Source organism: Pipistrellus kuhlii, unplaced genomic scaffold (assembly GCF_014108245.1).
Source record: "Pipistrellus kuhlii isolate mPipKuh1 unplaced genomic scaffold, mPipKuh1.p scaffold_m20_p_108, whole genome shotgun sequence".
Taxonomy (NCBI): Eukaryota; Metazoa; Chordata; class Mammalia; order Chiroptera; family Vespertilionidae; genus Pipistrellus; species Pipistrellus kuhlii.
In genome coordinates, this window is record NW_023425414.1 from 356,419 (window position 1) to 372,500 (window position 16,082).

Here is a 16,082-nt window from a genome sequence, read left to right on the forward strand (position 1 = left end):
TTAAACACTTTGGCTCTCCAAAAACATTTCAATCATTGACCTGTTGATATTTGGCTCTGTGGACGGATGAGTTTGCCGACCACGGCCCTAAACTTACTCCAGCCACATCTTCACCACATCTCCCTTCTTTCCCCCAAATTCCACTTGCATTCCCAATGCTGTCATCAGACCCAGCCTAACCATGACCGAAAACTTTTCTCCCTGGGTGCATGGGAAGACTGTGAAAGACATGGATATTGTGAAGGCAAATGGGTATCTTTGGTGGAAAGCTAGCTGGGCCCACTGATTGCTGGGGTCCCTGCTTCTTTTCCTGTCTTTGAGCCGCTTTACAATGCTGTCAATTAGGGACAGCTGATCGCAATGCAAATCACTCCTGTCCGCAACCACGCAAATGAATCTTACAGGTGGAAGTGCAATTTCCCTTCTCCCCATCACGTGGAATAAGACAGCTTATGTCTATGTATACATTCACTTTAGCATGCCTTATGGCCTATGGTTCTTTGGATGGTTGTATCACTTAGTAATGAGCCAAAATAAAATATTAAACATGCGTTCAATTTATATATGTAGGAGAGTTATAGTTTGATCTTTTAAAAAATAAATAAATAAATAAATTCTATTTTAGCTTGAGCTGGTTTGGATCAATGGATAGAGCATCGGCCTGTGGACTGAAGGGTCCCAGGTTCGATTCCAGCCAAGGGTACATGCCCAGGTTGTGGGCTTGATCCCCAGTAGGGGGTATGCAGGAGGCAGCCGATCAATGATTCCCTCTCATCATTGATGTTTCAATCTCTCCCTCTCTGAAATTAATAAATATATATGTATGTTATATTTTAAGCCCTGGCCAGGTAGCTCAGTTGGTCAGAGGATTGTGAACTCTGCATCAAGGTTGTGGGCTCAACCACTGGTAAGAGCACATGTGAATAAGTGGAACAGCAAATCAATCTCTCTCTCTCTCTCTCTCTCTCTCTCTCTCTCTCTCATCTTCCTTCCCTTCTCTCTCTAAAGTCAATAAATAAACACTTAAAAATATTTTTTGATACTAGATTTGATCCCTAAATTTAAATTTGATCCAAATTTAAACTCTCCCCCGATACGGCCACACCAGTTTTGATGTTAACACTCCCTCCATCCGCCTCAACCCCTGATTCCCCACCTGACACCACTTACCCTCTCCAGACTTCATCCGAGGAGGCCCCCATTCCCTGGCTTTCTTCCAAATTCTGGCCCCACCTTGGTCCACCCTAATCCCTCATCCTGCCTCCTCCACCCTCCGGGATTAACGCGCAGCCCTACCCAGTCACAATTCCAGGAGACTCCCACTCATTCCCCCACACAGCCTCTTCCTCCTTCCTCTTCCCTCTCCGCCTCCACACCCATGGCCTCCCTCACCCCAGCTGACCCTGCTCCCCCAAAGGCCACTTACCCAAAAGATTGCTTTCCGGGGCCCCATCCCTGCCCCCATCCTCATTTAAGGACAGTTGACTGTCCATCACCCCACCTGAAGAACTAATTCCCTTGTTGTGACTCATGTTTGGGGGGGGTGGGGGGAGAGCAGGAAGGGCAGACGGTAGGTAGAATATGCTTGAGCATCCCTGTGGTATTTTTTATTATTATTTTTTTTATTTTTATTTTTAGAAAAAGGGCTGGAGATGGAGTTGGGGCTAGCGTCCAGGCCAAGGACTGAAATTTAGATGTGTTGTACTGTGATGTCTTGAGATAAAGCTGTGGAGGGCACTGGTTTGGAGGGATAGGCCAGGGGCTGGAATTAGGTCGGGGAATGGAAATAGGGTGGAAATAGCCTTGGGGGGGAGGAGGGTGGCGGAGGTTGCTGATTGCTGGTGTCTATTGATAGGATGCTCAGGATGGAGCAGGAGGTTGGCACGCGAGCTCTGTTACCGAGAAAGGTCGCGGGGATTTGGGGTGGGTTTGGGGAAGGAAGTCCTATGGGCTTTCTCCTTCCGCCTAGGTGGGTGTCCTGACTTCCTCAGAGTTCACTGCGGGTTCAGCTGGGCCTTGGGAGGAGCCACCTCTGGGTCCCAGTCTGTCCCGAAAGCTCCGCCCCAAGCGTGAGGCCAAGCCCAGGCTGGGGGGTGCCTGGCACAGCCTGCTGAGCCATCGGGGGTGGAGAGGGGTAGGCCAGCGACCGGGAAATGCTGAGGGCGCCGGGGGAGGGAGGGCGTCAGGGGTTAAAAGGCATGGGTCGGGGCTGAAGTTGGAGGCAGCTGGCGGCTGCAGAAGCTCTCTCCGCCTGGGGCCCCTCACCCAGGTAAGGTGCGGGCGCCTTGGGGCAGGGGCTGGGGCCTTGGAGGGAAGGGGGGTGGGTGGAGGGGAGACAGAGGGAGCCTAGCTGAGTCAGGGAGGTGGTGAGGGAGACCTGAGGCTCAGGTGCAGATAGGAATCTGCAGAGACCGGGAGCTGCAGGCGCAGGGAGATAAGCTCAGGGTGAGAGCAGGTGTGGGAACCAACCCCGGGAGGAGGGGAGGCCGGGGCCCCGGAGGAGAGGGGCTGGAGCGGAGGAGAGGGGCTGGAGCATGCACCGAGGGCCCAGCTTGCAGGGCAGGGTGGAGGGACTGGCTGGCTACCTGTGGTCGAGGTCTGGCAAAGCCAGTGCCCTAGGGTGCACCCCCCCCATGAATTTGGGGAGCAGGAGGAGGGCCAGGGTTCTCCAGAGGGCAGGCGGGTTTGCACCTGGGAAGCTCAGGGGTCAGAGATGGGGGTTTGGGGCTGGCCCTTTCACACCTGCCTTCCCAGTTCTCAGGCTCGGCCCGCCCTGCCCCCTGCCCTGCCCATCCCCTCCGCCCCCCCAAACCCAGAAGCTGCCATGTGGCCCCTGGCCAGTGCGATCGCCTTCCTGACCACGGCCTTCACCTCGTCAAGCGGTAAGAATGGCGGGGGCGGGGGTGGGGTGGCCGCCGCAGACAATGGGGGGAGGGGAAGCCGCGAGCCCCGCCCCCCACCTCCCACTCGGGGCAGGGTCCCCTGGGGACAGCCCCAAAAACTTCCTGCTTAATCCCGGAATGACCTGGTTTCCGGGCTGAGGTCAGCCTCCCTCCTGTCCCTAGCAGCCCACCCCCCCTCCTCTATCCCCTCCCCCCATTCCAGGCCTCCTGGGCTCCCAGACACGGGTTCAAGTCCTCACTCTGCCCCTAGGAGCAAAGTGACTTTGCTTCTTTGTGCCTCGGTCGTTCCATCTGTAAAATGAGGGCAGGCGGGGCTGGGCAAACGTAGGGTTACCGTTGTTCGCATGGGAAAGAATGCAATCCTTAATAATAATTAATAATCAATAATGATAATAATAGCAATACCGTGCTTTGCATAGCACTCCTCACTGCAAATGCACTTTTGCCCACCAAGGGTTGCTGCGAATGTTAAAATGAAATGAGGTAGCTAGCGCCCGTCTGTGCTGACGGCCGGCAGATAGAAGGGGTGGAAGGTTGGTTGGTTGGTTGGTCATCGTGGTCACCAGGACCTTATTAGTCGTGTTCTCTGTCCATTCTCAGAACCTTCCATTTCTTCCTTGGGGTGACCCCAGAGCCCCGTGGGTTCGGCTGCAGACCTCATCCCAACCAATTACCCACATGATTAGTCAATCACCAGCTGCAATTGTTGCAGGAGGGAGGGGATGGCTTTTAAGGATCAAGCCAGGAGGCTAGGGATGGCAGCTCCCTGTCTGGAAGCCTCCTCCCTCCTACCCCCCAAAGGACTAGACCCTGGAGCTGAGTCCCAATGGAGGGAGGGGGCCAAGAGCACCTGGCACCAGGCTTGGCCGGGAGGTGGGGTGCCTGGTGTCCTTTGGCAACACTCCCAGCCCCTCCTGGGGGCCACGCCCTAGGATCAGAGCTCCACATGCATTGGCTTGTGGAATCCTCAACAGCCTTAGGAGAGACCTGAGCTATAATTACTCCAGTTTCGCAGCTGGAAAACCCAAGCCTCCGACAGGAGGGGCCAGCCCTAGACAGCAGCAGAGTTCTAACCCGTGCCTGCCCAGTCCCCTCCCCCACGTCCTGGCATCCATCTTCGTTATTGTAGGCCCCAGGTGTGTGCCTTTGATGGGAATTGAACCTGCCACCCTTAGTGCAGGGCCTCCACTTCCCCACTGAGCCACACTGGCCAGGGCAAGAACTGAATTTTTAAGTTTCGTTTTGAGGAGTCTAAATTTAAATAGCCACGCCAGCTAGTGCTACCATATTGAACAGTGCAGGCCTGGAGAAAGAACTGTCGAGAAAGAGAAAGCAGCAAGTGCCAAGGCCCTGGTCGGTTTGAGAACAGATCTACGAAACTGGAACAGAGTGAGTGAAGAGGAGAAAGGTGAGGGATGGGGTCGAGGAGATTAACAAAGGTCAGATGATTCAGAATCCTGCAAACTTTGAACTGGGGAGTAGTTAGCCTATGGATGGTATTTGAAGCCAAAGAGGAACCCAGCAAATAAGATGTTGAAAAGATAGATGCATGGATGCATGGATGGACAGATGAGTGGATGGGTGAAGGAATGGATGGACGGATGAGTGGATGGACAGATGGATGGACAATGGATGGATGGATGGACATATGGGTGGATGGATGGGCAGATGGATGGACAGATAGACAAATGAATGGATAGATGAAGGGAGGGAAGGATGGATAGACAGATGGATGAACAGATTGATGGACAGATGCAAGGATGGAGAGATGGGTGGACAGATGAAGGGATGGACAGATGGACAAATGAATGGATGGACAAATGCATGGATGGACAGATGGGTAGATAGATGAAGGGATGGACAAATGGACAAATGGATGAATGAATGAAGGGATGGATAGATGAATGGATGGATGGAGGGAGAAAAGGATGGGTGGACGAATGGTTGGATGGATGGTGAAGGGATGGATGGAGGGAGGGAGGGATGGACGGATAGATAGATGGATGGATGGATGAAGGGATAGAAGAATGGGTGGGTAGATGGATGAGGGATGGACAAATGGATGTATGGAGAGAGGGAGGGATGAAGGGATGGATGGATGGATAGATAGATGAATGGTTGGATGGATGGATGGAGGCAGGGATGGATGCTGCCTAGGTTGTGGAGGTCCATCTCACTTCTACCTCTTGAAATCCATCCCCGTGGTGGAAAGAGAGAGAAAATGCAGGTGGGGAGAAAGCTTATCAGAAACATCTTCATTCCGTGAACCCTTCTACCCTCATTCCCCCTATCCCTTCCCCCCCCCCCTCCGGCCCTGTGGAGGAGATGACACTTCTGTTGTCATCTCTTTGCCCCAAGTCATCTCTGCTCTGTTGAAAATTGCAATTCCCAGAGCCTGAGCGGTGACTCATCTGTTCCTGGTCACCAAGAGCAAACGCTGACCCTCTCCCCAAACTCGAGAACTGCACCTCCAGGCCTCCTCTGCCGGAACCCCAGGCCTCTGACATCTCCTCTCTTCTCCCAGGCCTCTCTCAGGAGTACCCCAAGATCATCAACAGCACCAACGGGACCAATGGGTTTCTCCCCGGCGGCTACACCTGCCCTCCCCACTCTCAGCCCTGGCAGGCAGCTCTGCTGGTTCAGGGTCGGCTGCTCTGCGGGGCGGTCCTTGTCCATCCCCGATGGGTCCTGACTGCAGCCCACTGTCTGAAGAAGTACGTGGGGGCCGGGGAGGACGGGGGCGGGATGGTAATGGGACTGGGTGGAGTTTGCCTTTGAGGATGAGGTTGGAGTCCTTTCCGGTTTGGAGGCAAGCGGGTGAGAATGGGGTTTGGGTGGAGTTAGGGGGTTGGGGACAGGAATGGCCTTGGCAGTGTTTCTTAAAGTGTGGTAACGTGTACCCCCAGGGGTACGGGAAGAGTTTGGTGGGGATATACACTGCACTGTGCTTAGGTGCGCCTAATTCTACGTTCTCGTGAGTACGAGGGGTACTCAGCGTTAACGAAAATTATAGAAGGGGGTATACATATTTCAAAAGTTTGGGAAACACTGAGTCGTAGAGGATTCAGATGGGATTGGAGTTGATGGGAGAGAAGATGGGGAAGGTGTGATGGAGCTGGGAGGGGTTAGGGAGGGACCTATCTTCTCTAAGCACCCTGTTGCTGCCCCCACAGCGGATACACAGTCTCCCTGGGCAAGCACGCCCTGGGGCACGAGGAGGCCGGCGAGCAGGTGCGGGAGGTCGCCCGCTCCATCCCCCACCCTCAGTACCACAGCAGCCCCACCCACTTGAACCACGATCACGACATCATGCTGCTGGAGCTGCAGTCGCCCGTCCGTCTCTCCAGCCACATCCGCGTCCTACCTCTCTCGCACAGCGACTGCCTCCCAGCGGGCACCTGCTGCCGCGTGTCCGGCTGGGGCACCACCATCAGCCCCCGGGGTATGTACACACAGAGGCAGTCTCACAGGTGGCGGGGAGGCGGGGGACGGGGCAGAGGCAGGACAGTAGGTTGTAGGAGGATTCATTTTTTTAAAATTTGTTGTTGATTTTTATTTTATTTTTTTTAAAATATTTTATTGATTTTTTTTTTTACAGAGAGGAAGAGAGAGGGATAGAGAGTTAGAAACATCGATGAGAGAGAATCCTAGATCAGCTGCCTCCTGCATACCCTCCACTGGGGATGTGCCCGCAACCAAGGTACATGCCCTTGACCGGAATCGAACCTGGGACCTTTCAGTCCTCAGGCCAACACTCTATCCACTGAGCCACACCGGTTTCAACTGTTGTTGATTTTTAGAGAGAAAGAAGGGAGAGAGAGAAACATTGGTTTTGTTGTCCCACTTGTTGAATGCATTCGTTGGTTGCTTCTGGTATGTGCCCTGACCGAAGATCGAACCCACAACCCTGGCAAATCAGGAGGATGCTCTGACCAGCTGAGCTACCTGGCCACAGCGAGATTCCTTTTTATATAAAAATGAAAATAAATAATATATGGTTCTAAAGAAACAAGAAGAACATACACTTACATATGTGTATTACAGATAATGTAATGTATAAAATTATGTATATCTTTTACATAAATATAAATTTATAAATATATAGTTGTTATAGATATCCTTTATATAAATTTATAAAGTTATATACCATTATAAATCATATACTATACAGTTATATGTCTTTATACAAATTTATAAATATATACAACTTCATAGAGTCTACATATTATGTGCATGTTTATAGAAATATTCATTATATGCCTGGCTTGCGTGGCTCAGCGGTTGAGCGTCAGTCCATGTACCAGGAGGTTGCTGGTTCAATTCCCAATCAGGGCACACGCCACGGTTTCAGACTGGATCCCCAGTAGGGAACATGCAGGAGGCAGCTGATTGATGTTGATGTTTTCCTCATCAATGTTTCTATCTTTCCCTCTCCCTTCCTCTCTCTAAAAAAACAAAAACATTTTAAAATTAAAATATACATCATACATCTGTATATAAATATGCAAATTATAAAAATTTAGGTTTCCAAAATATAATTTTATATTTATGCATTTATTTAAACATATTTGTATGTAAATTGTATATTATGGTAGATATATAGTAATTAAATATAATAAAATGAAAACTGCTTTATCTTTTGTGTATAAATGTTATATATGTATGTGTGTGTGTGTGTGTGTGTGTGTGTGTATATATATTATAAATATATATACACAAACACACACTGAGAGGCCAGATTATTATGATCTCTGAATGCATGATAATCTAGCCACTCAGTATATATTGTATATATATATATATTAGAGGCCCAGTGCATGAATTTGTGCATGGGTGGGGTGCAGCCAGCCTGGCTATGGGGAGGGGACATGGGTGGTTGGCCTGCCTGCCTGCTGGTCAAGGGGACAATTTGCATATTAGCCTTTTATTATATAGGATATACACTGAGTGGCCAGATTATTATGATCTCTGAATGCATAATAATCTGGCCACTCAGTGTGTGTGTGTGTGTGTGTGTGTGTGTGTGTGTGTATATATATATATATATATCATGTGTGAATATAAAGTTGATCTACAGTGGCAGAGTCCTGAGCCATCCCCGCACTTTCCCATCTTCAATTCTGTGTCTTTCTGCCCAGCATGCCCCATCTCTCTCCCACCCCTTCCCTATTATCCTGTAATTCTTGCCACTTCTCCTGTGGTTTCCCCATCCCCCATTCCCTCTCACCTCCTCTGTCTTCCTAGTTCTCCCCACTCTCTCTGTCTTCATGCATCAGTTCTCCTCTCCCTCTTCATCTGCGTCTCTTCACACTCAGTTCTCTGACCATCTCTCCCTCCACTTTCCTTTTCCGTGACACCCCTCCCCAATTTCTCTCCATGTTTCTGTCTCTCCCATCACGTTCTCCCCCATCTCCCTCTTCCCATCTCTCTTTGCTGCCAACTGTCCAATCGAACTCCCGTTTCATAGCCTGTCCAAGACAGCTATCCCCAGACCTTCTCTCTCTCCTCCCCAGTGAGTTTCCCACAAACCTTACAGTGTGCCAACATCCAGCTGCGCTCAGATGAGGAGTGTCGGCAAGCCTACCCGGGGAGGATCACCCGCAACATGGTGTGTGCCGGCTCCCGCGAGGGCGGCAAGGACTCCTGTGAGGTGAGGCTGCTTGGGGCTGGGGTGGGGGCTGCCATGGGCCAGGGTGTCAAGTCAGAATGGAGGTGGGGACGGATGCTGCAGGGGAAGGATTTGCTTCTAGCCTTTGGGGAACGAGTCTGTGTAAGGTGAGACGTCCCCTTGAGTAGAAGGTTAAGGCAAAAGGGAGTACCCATGGATGGCAAATAGACCTCATCGTAAGCCCCAGCTGTGGCTGCCAGTGGCTGCCAGATTCTGATGTTGACATGCATACACGTTAGGATTCTTTGGGTTGCAGCTGACCCAAAATAAAACACAAACACATAAAAGCTCAAACTGCCGTAAGCAAACACTGACTTTTAAAGCTGGAAAGCCCCGAGGAAACCTGGTTCAGGCACGGATCGATCCAGGGGCACGTGTAATAGAGGTAAGGTTCATAGGAACATCTTGAGCAGGGCACTGATGGATGTCATGTGTCCTCGAACCTCCATCGGGCTCAAGCTGTGGGATTCTCTGATGGACCAACTCAGAGTCACACAACTCACGGTGGGAGCTGGGAAGGACAGGGACTGGGGATATTCCCCACATGAAAAAAAAAAAAAAAATCAGAACGTTGTTACCAAAATAAGGTAAAATGGATACTACATGGGCAAAAATGACAGCTAGGTAAAATAGAGGAGGCTTCTTCTCTATTGTACCTAGAGGCCCGGTACACGAAATTCGTGCATGGGGGTGTGTGTCCCTTAGCCCAACCTACACACTCTCCAATCTGGGACCTCTCAAGGGATGTCTGACTACCTGTTTAGGCCCGATCCTAGTAGGACATTCTTCTCACAATCCAGGACTGCTGACTCCCAACTGCTCGCCTGCCTGCCAACCTGATCACCCCCTAACTGCTTCTGTCTGCCAGCCCGATCACCCCCTAATCACTCCCCTGCCAGCCCAATTGCCCCTAACTGCCCTCCCCTGCAGGCCTGGTCACCCCTAACTGCCCTCCTTTGCAGGCCTGGTCTCTCCCAACTGCCCTCCCCTACTGGCCATCTTTTGGTGGCCATCTTGTGTCCACATGGGGGCAGCCATCTTGTGTGTTGGAGTGATGGTCAATTTGCATATTACTCTTTTTATTAGATGGGACTAGTAGCCCTGTGCACGAATCTGTGCATCGGTATCTCTCTGCGGGGCCTGGTCGCTTCGCACCCATTACCCAGAGGCTCTCTGTGGCCCAGATGCCCATCCACAGCCAGGTGCAGAACGCTTGCCTGGTTGCCGTGGTGATGAAGCAAGCATTCTGCCAGGCCACTCATGCTGTCCACTCTCAGTGGCCTCTCCCCCAGGATTGGGGGACTCTGGTGGAGCTGAAAGGACTAGGCACCACCATCTGTGCGATGGAGTGATGGTTAATTTGCATATTAACCTTTTATTAGATAGGAGGACTAGTGGCCCAATGCACAAAATTTGTGCAAGAGTAGGCCTTCCTTACCCCAGCTGCTGACACCAGATTCCTTCTGGCACCCAGGACCTGGGCTTCCCTTGCAGCTTCATCCAATAGGTTGTCTGGAAGGATGCCTGGTCTAATTAGCGTATTACAGATTTTAGAGAGGAATGCAAAGGGAGAGAGAGATAGAAACATCAATGATGAGGAAGAGTTATTGATAGTTTGCCTCCTGCAGGTCCCACACAGGGGACTGAGCCCGCAACCGAGGGGCAAGAGCCATGACCGGGCATTGAACCCTGTTCCCCTGGTTCATAAGTCGATGATCAACCATTAAGCCATGCTGGCTGCGCTAGAGGACGCTTCTTAAGCGGAGGTTTGGTTCCATGGGAAAGGGTGTGATAATGAACCAATGGTGAGAGCCTTATTGGTAGTAATAACATGTGTCCCAGACACGAGGAAAAGTCAACCCAGATGTGACCGGGTTAGCTCAATAGTAAGATGGCGTGAAGACACCATAAAGCCAGAGCAGGTTGGGGGTCAGGAGGAGCAACATGGGAGTCGGTGGCAGGGAAAGAAGGATGGGTGTGTGGGGTAAACTTTCACCATTTTCATGAAATGGGGACAAAACAAAAAAACGGAGACACACAGAAGTCTCCCCCTCTCTCAGTGTCTCTCTCTCACTGAGACCGGGCAGGGGGTGGGAGGGAAGGGAGGGGGAGACTTGTCTCTCATTCTCTGTCCCTCTGAGTTTATCTTTGTTTGTTTTGGGTTCTGTATTGTTTTTGAGTTGTTTTTTTGTTTGTGTTTTTTAATTTTTAAAAATATATATTTTATTGCTTTTTTTTTTTTTTTTTTTTTTTTTTTTTTTTACAGAGAGGAAGGGAGAGTTGGAAACATCAATGAGAGAGAAACATCAATCAGCTGCCTCCTGCACACCCCCTACTGGGGATGTGCCTACAACCAAGGTACATGCCCTTGACCAGAATCGAACCTGGGATCCTTGAGTCCCCAGGCCAAGGCTCTATCCACTGAGCCAAATCGGTCAGGGCTGTTTTTGCTTTTGAATTTGTCTTTCTATCTGTTCCTCCCTGTCTTTGTTACTCACTGTCTCCCCATATCCCTCTGTCTCTCTCTGCCTCCATGTTTGCCTTGCTCCATCTTTCACTCTCGCCCCACAAGGCCCCAGCAAGGACCACCCCCCACCCCCTTTTTTTTCTGTCTCCTCCACTCAGGGCGACTCAGGAGGCCCCCTGGTCTGCAACGGAAAGCTCCACGGGATCATCTCCTGGGGAGACTTCCCCTGCGGGCAGCCCAACCGGCCCGGCGTCTACACCCGCGTCTCTCAGTACATTTCGTGGATCCAGGAAACCATCCGAGGACAGAGGCCCCGAGAGCAGGAGTGGACGAAGGGCCCACAATAAAAGTCGGGTTGCCTGACCCACCTCCTCTGCACGCCCTTGAAGCCCTCCTTCCACAGTTTGCCCAGGTCTCCACCCGACCCCATCCCTGCCCCCGCCAGAGCGTTGCACTTGACCCAGCGATCCGTGTTCCCAGAATGCTACACCCCAGATGACATTCTGTGTCTTAAAAGCACTCGGCCCCTGTTGGCATCATGGTCTATCAGACGTTGTACCCCTGAGACTCCTCAGTCCCCCCCGAGAGTCCCAACCTAGATACGTTCTGGGTCTCCCAACTGTTTCTGCTTCAACCCAGATTACCATCCAAAAGTTCTGTCTGTGGGACCCTTAGGTACCTCCATCCCATCCCAGTGATGGTCCATCTCCCATGAATGCACCGTTCTTGTAAATATCCCACACTCCTCTGGATACGTACTCATTGCCAATATTTTATTTTATACTAGAGGCCCAGTGCATGAAATCTGTGCGCTCAGGGTGGGGTCCCTCAGCCTGGCCTGTGTCCTATTACAGTTCAGGAGCCCTCAGGATGTCCGACTGCCACGGAGGTGGGAGAGGCTCCTGCCATCGCCTATGCACTCACCAACCAGGAGCCCGGCTTCTGGCTGAGCAGCACTCCCCTTGTGGGAATGCACGGACCACCAGGGGCAGCTCCTGCATTGAGCGCCTGCCCCCTGGTGGTCAGTGTGCATCATAGCAACCGGCCGTTCCGCCATTTGGCTGATTTGCATATTAGCCTTTGATTCCATAGGATTTTTCTGTGTTTGTAAAAAATAATTATTGTTGAAAGTATTACCTAGGTTCCCTTTCCCCCTCCCCCCCCCATGGACCCCCTCCAGCCCACCCCCACCTCCTGCCCCAGGCCTTCACCATCCTATTGTCTGTGTCCATGGGTTATGCATGTATGCATACAAGGTCTTTTCCTTGCCACTAGATCCTTCTATGTTTCGTGCTCAAGAAGGTTCTAGACTCCCATGACATTTCATTTCGACAACATACTCTTGTGCCCACCATCTCTGGCGTGATGCCCTTCTGAATGACATCACAGCTAACACTGGACCCTCCTAATGGTCTGTTCTCAACGTGGTTCCGGGACTCCCAAATGTCCCATCCCTGCCTACCTCCCACATGCTGTCAATATCTGACCCCCTGGCAATATTCCCTCTCTCTCAATCCCCGAGCCCATGCTGGAATATAGAGGGACGGGGTTCAGTATCCCCAGGGGGGGCAGTCTCCATGCCCGAACCCTACTGTCCATCACAGATCCTGTCCATCTGTCTCCTCCAGGGACACCCTCATTGAGTGCCCCCCGATGGGGTCACCTCTTTGCCCATGACCCCAGCACACAAGGGTCGAATGCTCGGGCCGCTGGGGTCCCTGCTTTGAACAAGTCCTGGAACTCACTGCCTCTTCTCCCCTGTCAGACAGGGCTCCTCCTCTTCCCTCAGAGCGCTGCTTTGAGGATAAGGACTGAGGACTCCCTGCCATTATTGGCACGGTTCCCTAGAAAATGTCACCCTGGGTGGCAACAGCAACCCCTCTGCCGAGTGTCCGGAAAATGTTGCATCTGTTTCTCCCTGTACACGTCTATTCGGTGCTGGCACTGGGTATCGGCAAATACAGTTTGTTTATTTACATGTCAACGCCTCTCCAAAGCCAGGCGCATTTGTAGACACGGTGAATTAAACAGACAGAAACCTCTGCTCTTGTAGAGCTTACTTTTTTTGTGTGGGGAGTTGCATGATAAAGAAGGTGAATCAAGAAATAGATGGTCAGGTGGCAAGAAAGACAAAAAAAAAAAAAAAAAAAAAAAAAAAAAAAGGGTGGGCCCTAGCCAGTTTGGCTCGGTGAATAGAGCATAGGCCTGCAGACTGAAAGGTCCGGGTTCGATTCTGGTCAAGGACACATGCCCAGGTTGTGGGCTCAATCCCCAGTGGGGAGCATGCAGGAGGCAGCCGATCAATGATTCTCTCAATGCTGATGTTTCTATCCCTTTCTCTCTGATTTAAAAAAAAAAAAAAAAGGGTGGAAGGATAGAAAGTTATGATGGAATGCATGGAGCTGCTAATATCTATATCTATATATAGATATATATATAGATATGTGTGTGTGTATATATATATATATATATATATATATATATATATATATATTCAGAGAGGAAGGGGGAGACAGAAACATCAATTATGAGAGGGAAGCATTGGTCAGCTGCCTCCTGCAAGCCCCACACTGGGGATTGAGCCAGAAACCAAAACTGAACCCAGAACCCTTCAGTCTGCAGGCCAACACTTGATCTACTGAGCCAAACCAGCTACGGCTGGAGCTGCTATTTTAAATAGGATGATCTGGGAAGAAAATCCTGCACATCAAATTACATGCAAGCTGTTATAGCATCTGCACTAATAAAAGTAAGATGCAAATTGACTGTACCTTCATGATGCACACCAGCCAATCAGGAGTGAGTATGCAAATTAGTCCAACAAATATGGTGGGTTAATTTGCATATGCAAATGCTGAACAGCTGGGAGCAGGCCAGGATGCTTGTGTTGGCACCACCCCCGCTGCTCTGGGCGTGTAGGCAGCGTGGGAAGGTGAAAAGGCAGCTCCAATGGGAGTAAAGGCGGTGCTGGCAGCCAGAGGAAGGAAGGCCCATTTTTGCATGAATCTTTGTGCATCAGGCCTCTAGTATACTAATAAAGTCTACATTGAGAAAGTAAATGCCAATGCACTGTTCACCTGAAGTGGTTTTTTTTATGTGCGAGTTTCATCTTACATTTTTAAAAAATATATATCTTATCTGATTTTTTACAGAGAGGAAGGGAGAGGAATAGAGAGTTAGAAACATCGATCAGCTGCCTCTTGCACACTCCCCACTGGAGATGTGGCCGCAACCAAGGTACATGCCCTTGACCGAAATCGAACCTGGGACCCTTCAGTCGACAGGCCGACGCTCTATCCACTGAGCCAAACCAGTTTCAGCATCATCTTAAATTTTTAAAAATATATTTTTATTGGTTTCAGAGAGGAAGGAAGAGGGAGAGTGGGAGAGAAACATCATCAGTGATGAGAAAAAATCATTGGTCAGCAGCCTCCAGTACACCCCCAACTGGAGATCGAGCTCACAACCTGACTGGGAATGGAACCATGACCCCCTGATTCCTACGCTGACGCTCAAACACTGAGCCACACCAGCCATTAATTTTTTTTTTAATGGTAGGTGTTTTTGTTTTGTTTTTTGTTCATTTTGAATTGTTTTTTAACTGATTTTACAAAAAAAGAAACAAAAAATCTTGATTTTACCAAGAGAAACATCCATTGTTCCACTTGCTTATTTCTTCATTGGTTGATGCTTGTCTGTGCCGTGATCTGGGATCGAACCCTCAATCTTGGCGGATAAGGGGGATGCTCTAACCAACTGAGCAACTGTTTTTCTGTTGTTGTTGGGGTTTTGTTTTTGTTCTTGTTCTTGTTCTTTTTTAGCAGAAAACATAGAGATTGCTTTCCTCAGCCTCAGTCTCAGGGCTCATCTTAATATTTTTTTAAAGCTAATAAATACAATAACAAAAGAGACACCATAACAGAGACAATGGCAAGGATGAACAACAACAAAGATAATTGCAAAGGAAACAATAATAAAGAGAGTAGCAAAGATACACAACAGTAAAAATAGCAAAGGATACACAACGGAGATAAAGGCAGAAGATACACAGCGATAAAGAGAACAGCAGTCCTGGAAGGGTTGTGCAGGGGTTTGGTCCCAATGTACCACGGTGGTGGGTTTGACACCCCCACCCCCACTCCTGGTCAGGGCACATACCAGAGTCAAACAGTGAATGCCTAAGTGGAACAGCAAGTCCTGTGTCTCCCTCCCTCCCCCTCTCTCAATCCATTTTTAAAAATAGCAGAAGGAGCCGAAACCGGTTTGGCTCAGTGGATAGAGCGTCTGCCTACGGACTGAAAGGTCCCAGGTTTGATTCTGGTCAAGGGCTTGTACCTTGGTTGCGGGCACATCCCCAGTTGAGGGTGTGCAAGAGGCAGCTGGTCAATGTTTCTAGCTTTCTATCCCTCTCCCCCGCTTCCTCTCTGTAAAAAGAGGGAGAGGGAGAGGGAGAGGGAGAGAGAGAGGAGGGGGTGAGGAGGGAGAGAGAGAGGAGTGGGGAGAGAGGTGGCCACCCAGACCTGTCCTGTATTGCAGAAAATGGCACACCTGAGCTCGAGGCTGCCCACACCTTTGACACCAGGAAAGCCAGCCAGGTGGCCAGGCTTCCAGTCGTCTCAGCTGTTCCTTCCCCTCCCTCTCCCAGGATTTTGAAACCAAGGCTTCGTTTCCAGTTCCTGCCCGGGGACATTGTCATCACCATGGAGACCTGGGCGGAGAGGGTTTGGGAAGCTGGTGGTCCGCTCTGGGAAAGAGACTGAACAGCAGGGGGGTGGGTGTCCGAGGGATGGCAGCACTGGCAGACACTAGCCCAGCATGAAGGCCCTTTTCACGCTCCCCAGGCCCCCACTGGGGAGAGGTAAGCCCCCCCATTTACAGAAGTGTCCTCCTAGACCATTGGTCAGCAAACTCATTAGCCAACAGAGCCAAGTATCAATAGGCCAACGATTGAAAAATTAAAAAAATATATATATTTTATTGACTTTTTACAGAGAGGAAGGGAGAGGGATAGAAACACTGATGAGAGAGAGAAACACCGATCAGC

The 16,082-nt window shown here is 50.3% G+C and overlaps 1 protein-coding gene across 1 annotated transcript; it reads left to right on the forward strand.

Moving 5' to 3' along the window:
* The first annotated feature begins 2,109 nt into the window (after nucleotides 1-2,109).
* KLK13 (kallikrein related peptidase 13) lies at nucleotides 2,110-11,844 on the forward strand. The gene is made up of 6 exons (XM_036430383.2): nucleotides 2,110-2,269; nucleotides 2,817-2,882; nucleotides 5,428-5,617; nucleotides 6,077-6,345; nucleotides 8,417-8,553; nucleotides 11,197-11,844. The coding sequence occupies exons 2-6, from the start codon at nucleotides 2,825-2,827 to the stop codon at nucleotides 11,383-11,385; spliced, it is 843 nt and encodes a 280-aa protein (XP_036286276.1). The 5' UTR covers nucleotides 2,110-2,269; nucleotides 2,817-2,824; the 3' UTR covers nucleotides 11,386-11,844.
* Nucleotides 11,845-16,082: the final 4,238 nt, after the last annotated feature.